The 7,781-nt window shown below is 40.0% G+C and overlaps 2 protein-coding genes across 3 annotated transcripts in view; one reads left to right on the top strand and one right to left on the bottom strand.

The window, feature by feature from the left end:
• Positions 1-253: 253 nt before the first annotated feature.
• ankrd16 (ankyrin repeat domain 16) lies at positions 254-6,077 on the bottom strand. Of its 2 annotated transcripts, XM_084049478.1 has the most exons (7): positions 5,636-6,077; positions 4,406-4,626; positions 3,680-3,722; positions 3,260-3,368; positions 2,441-2,602; positions 1,977-2,055; positions 254-1,098 (listed from the first exon to the last, which is right to left on the bottom strand). In XM_084049478.1, the coding sequence occupies exons 1-7, from the start codon at positions 5,965-5,967 to the stop codon at positions 944-946; spliced, it is 1,101 nt and encodes a 366-aa protein (XP_083905604.1). In that variant the 5' UTR covers positions 5,968-6,077; the 3' UTR covers positions 254-943. The 2 variants fall into 2 exon arrangements, with proteins under 2 accessions (XP_083905604.1, XP_083905605.1); XM_084049479.1 differs by lacking the exon at positions 2,441-2,602.
• Positions 6,078-7,561: 1,484 nt separating this feature from the next.
• Positions 7,562-7,781, top strand: part of glt8d2 (glycosyltransferase 8 domain containing 2) — a 12,252-nt gene continuing 12,032 nt past the window's right edge. The window contains exon 1 of the mRNA XM_084050368.1: positions 7,562-7,664. The gene's annotated coding sequence lies outside the window, so the exon portion shown is untranslated. The remainder of the gene's footprint in view (positions 7,665-7,781) is intronic.

The following is a 7,781-nucleotide window of genomic DNA, read 5'->3' as shown; positions in this document are numbered from 1 at the left end:
TGGTCAAAATGTTTATAGGGCTGAAGTGGTTAATGTATGTTTTGTATTAATAATCAAAATGAATAAAGTAAGAGCTCAAGGTAATAAGAAATATGAAATACTTAATACATTTTTATATATTAACTGCATTTATTCAATATTGTATTTGTTGCATCCCAGGAACAACAACGTAATTTGGTTTAAGCTCCTCAACATTGTAGCAACAATATAATACAAAATAGATCATCTAAAAATAGTAATAATATCACTCAATATATACAATAACAACAGCACAATGGGAGGCGTATTTTCCCCTAGACTTCATCTTGGAAAACTGCAAACAATCTTTATTATTGGGCATTTGTGCTTGGAAAGGCGGGGCATGGAGTTAAGCACTGGTTCTCAAAGTGAGGACCCCCAGGGGTCCTTTAGGGGGTCCTCAGCAAAAATAGTTAATATAGCATCAAAATCAGTTTAACAACTTTAACCACTGCAGTAAAGTGCCTTGTGTCGGGAAGGACTGTGGCCTGTGATTTACACTCTTGTTGAGGCACTGGGGCGCATATCTGAGACACGGGCAATTTACACACCCTCCTGTAAATCCCTTTGGTGTACCCATAAACAATTATTTTAAGTAATAATGACCACACATATAAGTGCTGTATTCAAGACCACCTCGAGGCTGGTCTAGGCTGGTTTCGAGTACTATTAGTCCTACATATAAGCCACTAAGAACTCACTACAAAGTGCCCTTTAAAGCAGTGTTTTATTCTGTTCAACAGAGCATTTAAATCAGAATTGCTCCAGTAGCTGGTTTATCTGGAAGAGAATAACTATTTATGTAATCCAGTCCATCAAACATTTTGTAAGCACAACATATTTTGTGTTTTGGGGAGATTGTCTTACCTATTATGATATAAACTCATATTCAAGTAACTATATCTGTAGGTGTCATTTACAATATTTATTGGAAGTTCAACTGAAACATTGTCATTATGTCTGGTTTCTTGGCATATTGTTGTGCAGTGGAGCCAGATGCATCCTCTGTGTCTTCCAGTCCTGATTTTAACAACATCTCTGCTGTTTCTGCATGCTGCCCGATGCAAGCCATATGGAGTGCTGGTGGAAGAGAAGAAAATAAGAGGAAGTAAAACAATAGATATTATCATACTGATCTTGTTGGGATACATGCTTACAAATCTTAACCCATTGAAACCGGGAACGCATCTGTGTAACCACTTTATTTTATACTTTGGCTATTCAAAAATAGCAGATATACAAGCTCATAGTGCGGCACCGAGTGCCGCACTATGAGCTTATAGATCTGCAATTTTTTTTTTTAAATGTGCAAATCTTTGAATACATACGTTTTTTAAAGCGAACATCTTTAACTCAAATCTTTGCTTTTGGGGATTCTACAAATGTCTTATAAATCCTAAACAGTTTTTTTGGTTGCTATAATCAGCGGTTCTCGAACTTTTTCATGTCAAGGACCCCAAAAATGATATGTATTTGGCCGCGGACCCCCATCTCAAAACATGTTGTTCCAGGGACGCCCCAGTGGCAAAGATTTGAGTTAAATATGTTCCCTTTAAAAAAAATATATACATATATATTCAAAGATTTGCAAACTTTTCACAACTTTTCTAAAATAGCCAAAGAAATCAAAAAATGACACAGATTATTTCCCGGTCTTAATGGATTAAAGCCACCTGTCTAAACCAGCTGATCTACTTTACTTTTTCCTTTCTGTTTCCGTTATTTACCTCATTATTTACCTCATTGTTGTTCTGATTCACAAAATTAGGCTGATCCCACTTGTCCATATCTGTTATATTTACCTACTCTATAACTTATTTGTTGAATTTGTCGAGTCAGACCCAGTACACAATACCAAAGTTTTGTACCATTGACAAAATTCATATTGACTGCCTTCTGAATATGGTCAATAGCAGGAAAAGGGTATAACACAACATGGAGAAGGGTATGTTGCTTACCAGTTCTTCCCTTTATGTCCTGAGCCAACAGATCTGCTCCTAACGTTAGGAGTGTTTTTATTAGGGCTGTATGGCCCTCCTGGGAAAAATTAACAAAAAAGAATGTCTTCAATACAAGAAAGTTCTGTTTAGACAGACAGACAGACAGTCATATTTTTGACGGTGAGCAGTGAACAGTCAAATTTAGGCACACACCAAAAATAGCAGTCTCTCAAGCCACCCCAACTGAGCCCTCAAGTTCACTTAATTGAGCTACTGTGCCATGATGAGTCAAATCAAATCCATACTTATACAAAGGAAATGGTCATAATTCTCATTGTATGCATTCAAAACCACAGCACTTTGCTTTTAGCTTGTTACAAATGGTACGATATGATCGATTGTGATTGTTTGTTCACAGATTCAAAACAATAACTAAAATTGACAAAGGCATTTGGAGAGACAAACAGTGCAACTCTGCTAACCTTGGCAGCATAATGCAGAGGAGTAAGTTGGATGTTAGTTGCCTTCTGGTTCACATCCGCACCCAGGCCCCTCACTAGGAACTGCAGCGCCTCCTCCTGTCCAGTGACTGCTACTTGGTGCACAGGCTGACACCCTAGTGTGTCAGTAACTGTTGGAGATGCCTGTAGTAATAACATGTGCACGCACGAGCGAGCACACACACAAACACACACACACACACACACAGCAAGCGTAAGTCCACAAGTGAATACATTGTTTATTTATATCATACATGGGCAACTAGCGGCCCGGGGGCCACATGCGGCCCCCACCTTCACTTAATGCGGCCCGCAGGTTAATATCGGAATACTGATATATTATTGATTTCAGCTGTTACAATTCCAAACATGCAAACATAACCCGCTTTAATTACTTCAGTCTATATTAGTAGCTTAATGACTAGTATTACAATTCTATTGTCTTTTTTATGTTCAATGTATTTGTATTTAAGTTCATTAAGTGAACATAACTATAACTAAATGCATTTGAAATAAAATACAAATGTTACTTTTCAGGATTCCGATTAAAAAATAGCAAACATATCAGATCTACAAGCTCAAAATGCGCTGCGACGCGTTTTGAGCTTGTAGATCGGCTATTTTTACTACTTTTGTGTGACATAGAATGGCGCAAAAAGTTAAAATACGGCGCGACAGTATATGCAATGTGGCCCTCTGGAATGAGTGTGGAAATATAGTGGCCCTCTCCATCATCAAAGTTGCATCACCCCTGATTTATTTTACTACAGTCTATTATAAAATTCCTCATTTCAGACGTACCTTGTGCATCGATAAGAGTAGTTTGGCCACAGCAATGTGTCCATTCCTAACAGCATCCATGAAGGGTGTCACCCCACAACGGTCTCGGCTGTCTGGAGCATAGCCACAGCTGGAAGAGACCAGGGAGGTTAAAGGACGACGTCACCCATTTTCAACCTATCTATTCTATCTTCATATAATTAGTCCTCATTAATGCTCATCATGAAATGGAACCATTTTTTTCTGCTCGGTCTGTGTGGACACTTCAGAAACCCGCCTACCAATGACATCATCATGTCTACTACTGCAAATAACACCTTCAGTTCTATAACATAAAAAATACATTGATTACATACTACTGGCAGACAAATTCCTTAATTAAAATATTTCCAAATATGAGCCCATTAAGAAAAAGTACAATTAGGTTAAACATACGCTCACCTTTGTAACAAAATTCCAACAACCTCTATACAGCCATGCATTGCTGTATTACAAAGACATGAAAACAAGTATGAGTAGGGTTAAGGGTAAGAAGTAATGGGAAATGTTTTATAGACACTGCACTGCAATAGAGCACCGAAGTCCTGACGTCACTGCCACTAGAGGGCGCTGTCCCCCTGGGTTGTGGCTTTATTGTGTTGAAATTGGGGAATCTTAAATCGCCTCATATAAGAACTGTGTTTGAAAAATAAACACACCACCTCATATGGATATGAAGCATCGACTGAAAGTGGAAATGTACACATTTACCTAAAGAGTAACACATTAAACGCTAGAAACGAGTCAAACGACCCAAAGACTACATTTCCCATGAACGTGGCTGCTGTAGGGACAGTGATTTCAGACCCCGGAAGTGTAGTTTGTAAGACTTTTAAGGCAGAATTCATTCAATTCTCTCTAGAAACAGGCTGTATCAAATATGAAAGAATATCATAAATGATGCAGAGCCACCCCCCTGACAGAATCGCCGGGGTGGTGTGTTTATTTTTGGAACACAGTTCTTATATGACGTGATCTAAGATTCCCCTATGGGGGTTTCAACACAAACAATAAAGCCACAACCCAGGGGGACAGCGCCATCTAGCGGCAGTGACGTCAGACTTCGGTGCTCTATATAAATCATCTTTATGTTGTGGCTGTGCTGTCACAGGTAACAGGTTATTTTACCTGCTGTGTGAAGGGGAGTCCTAAGGATCTTGCTCTCTGTTCTCCATACATCCGGGGAAACACAAAGAAGATGCTTGACAATGAAGGGGTCCCCCTCCCTGCAGGCTATGTGGAAGGAGTTCCACCCATCCTTGTTTTGCAGTGTGGGGTCAGCACCATGAGACAGTAGCTCCTGAATGACGCCCAGATTTCTTCGAGTGCAGGCCATCATAAGAGGAGTCCTGAAAGACAGGTTAGCAGCAGTGACACTGTGATACGCGTCACGGCCTCTTGGGGGCTCTATCGGTCCGAAAGCTCGTGGTCTGGAAGCATAGGATGATGATCTCATGAAAAAGAAACAGCAATCCATACGCTAATACTCATACCGTACATGAACATATAGTGATCGCCACCTGCCTTTCCATCAGGGATTCCCTACACCAGTGGTTCTCAAACTTTTTCATGTCAAGGACCCCTATATTAATGTATATTTGGCCGCGGACCCCCATCATTCAAGGAATGACTAGCCTGACACTCAACCTGAATTTTCATTTCGTTTCACTCGATACAGGGGCTGGAGCCAGGCTAAAAAAAGACTTTTTTTTTTTTTTAATGGGGGTCCCCGGACCCCACTTTGAGAACCCCTACATTAAACCACGGACCACCATAACTCTGAGAGTGAGTGTACAAAAAATGGACCTTCACGGTTACGGATCCATTTTTTGTACACTCTCTGGAGTTAGAGCCACACAAGAGTCCATTTGGTCTCCTAACTATCCATGGAAACGCCTCAAGGACCCTTGGGGGTCCCCGGACTTCACTTTGAGAACCACCACCCTGCACACGCTCTGTTCACATTTACCCTTTGTAAAAAAAAAAAAATGAACTCCTTCGAGCCGGATTTGAACCAGCGACCTAAGGATCTCAGCATTACGCCACTACAGTCCTCCGCTCTACCAACTGAGCTATCGAAGGGAGCTGGCTCTGTCATGGCAAAAATCCTATCTTAAAGTTTCATACATAAATAGACGAGTATGGCGATATGTTATAACTCCATGGTGTGTGGCGCAGCAATTTAGAACGAACGACTGCCCCGCCCCCAGTCCATTTAGTTCAATGGACAGGTGGCGCCACCTTGGGAGGTTTTCAGCTATTACTTTCCATGGTGTTTGTGTGTGTGACGTCGCGTTCTCTTTCTATTATAATGAATGATGTCAACTTAATCATAATCCAACTGACATCATTCCTTACCAGTCAGCCTTTTTTAAACTGTCGATGTTTGCTCCTTCGTTGATCAAATAGCTAACGCACTCGCCGTGTCCCATCGACGCAGCCTCGTGGAGTGGCCTCTTGTAGTCGCTGTTGGACAATTCAACGTCCATGCCTATGTTCTTTATTAAGAACTGTACTATGTCTAAATGTCCGTGGCGAGCAGCATAGTGCAGCAACGTGTCCCCGGACCTCCCCACATGTTGCTTGTTGACAAGTTGTGCAGCCTCATCGTCAGATAGTTCTTTTGCCAGCGAGCTTAACTGTCCATCCTGGGTCAGTTTTATCAAACGTTTCACTGCGTCTTCGTCCATATTATATATGGTGCTGCTGCTCAGCTCGTGACGAAGAAACCAAACAACTGATGCAACTGTTATAAAAGTACAGAAAATATGGTTACTGCACAGTTTAAAACCAATGTCTGTGCTTCTGAATTACCCAGAACAACTGAGGTAAATTACCAAAATATCTGATGGCCAATCATAATCATACACAATTCAATTATTAATTTAAATGTTTTTTATACAAATTGTCTTTAATCATTTGTGTTCAGTTTTTTCAGTTTAACTATTAGCCTAATAGTTATTCTCGAAAAAACGGAACACAAATGAATACAAGACAATTTGTCTGATAGTATTAGGCATGTGTCTAATAGTATTAGGCGTAACACAAGAAACATCTGTTTCGCTTATAATTGTTTAGTAATAATCATAATTGTTTATTTTTCCTATTAGGATTGTTATTATTATTTGTATGAAATTTGCTGGATCATCAGAACGTTATTAGGCTATTATTATCATGTCATGATGATAATGAATGGTCAACTAAAGAACAGAATGAAGTCTGAAAGAACCCGGTGTTAAACTTTGGTCATTCTCCTCTAGAGAGCTACGGCGCAGGTGACTCTGGGAAATGTAGTTTAACATGATGTTTAAACTCTCCAACGATCCAAAGGCACATTTAAAAATCAAAGAGTGTGCACTGTGCAGCCAGTCAATGCTGCACATGGTTAATGGTTTGTTAAAACATCGATTGATTCATATGCCTAGTTTTAGGCCTAACAATAGGTTTAGCACAATGCCATTTTCACAGTTTGGAGCCTTTAACTCTCACACACGACGGTCGTCTGTCACGACCGTCATGGATGAACTTCAAACTGGTGTTTGCACTTTCTTCATTTACAACCCGTACATATACATAAACGTTCATATTTCAAATATAAAGTGCTTACTCTATGGCAATGGATGTTACTCTATTCTGTATGGGCCTTTAGAAGTACCTGTATTTTCCGTATTGTTCAATAAAAGCATTTTAATTCGATTGGTGGTCATTTTCTCATAGAGTTTCAATGTATCAGAGTGCAATACACCTCCCAACCAATAGAGTCGCGTAGTTGGCAAAAATACTGAGAAAATAACCACCTATCGGATTAAAAGCTTTTTTATTGAACAATACGGACGATGCAGGTACTTCCGAGGGCCCGTACATAATTATAACATCCGTGGTCATAGAGTAAGCACTTTATATTTGAAATCTAAACGTTTATGTAGATGAGCGGGTTGTAAATAAAGAAGGTGCAAACACCAGGTTGAAGTTCATCCATGACTGTCATGATATGACAGTCATGTTTCAGGGCTATTACGCGCCGATACTGATGGACAAGCACTATAAATTCGTATTTTATTTTATTTTATTTTATTCCTGTAACTATAACGCCAAACTGTAAGACCCGTGCAATATGACCAATATTCCAGCCTCTCTTGTAAATAACAGAGAGCCAGGCCAGCTCGACTGTCCAGTGGCAGCGGTGAACAAGATGAGTCACATCTGGAAGAGAACACCAAAAGGGGGAGAGGGAGGGGGAAAAAGGGAAAAAAAAAGTAGAATAAAAGTGGGATTGCGGTTGCAGGGTGTCTCACTCCACAGAAATGAAAAGACTGGACACGTCAGGGAATGAATGGTTGGCATGAAACTGTTAAAACTGAGAAGAATTAACACCTTCCACCGTGTGGTAAGTGGATTAATTTTGGAATGTATGTAGAAGAGAACACGTTTGATTGATTGATTGAATACTTTATTAACAGTTTGCAAAATAAGCACAGAAAGTACAGTTCTATACAAAGGGATG

Source organism: Gymnoscopelus microlampas, assembly GCF_963454915.1.
Source record: "Gymnoscopelus microlampas genome assembly, chromosome: 23".
Taxonomy (NCBI): Eukaryota; Metazoa; Chordata; class Actinopteri; order Myctophiformes; family Myctophidae; genus Gymnoscopelus; species Gymnoscopelus microlampas.
Note: the sequence above shows the minus strand (reverse complement) of the source record. Positions and strands in the feature narration are given on the sequence as shown.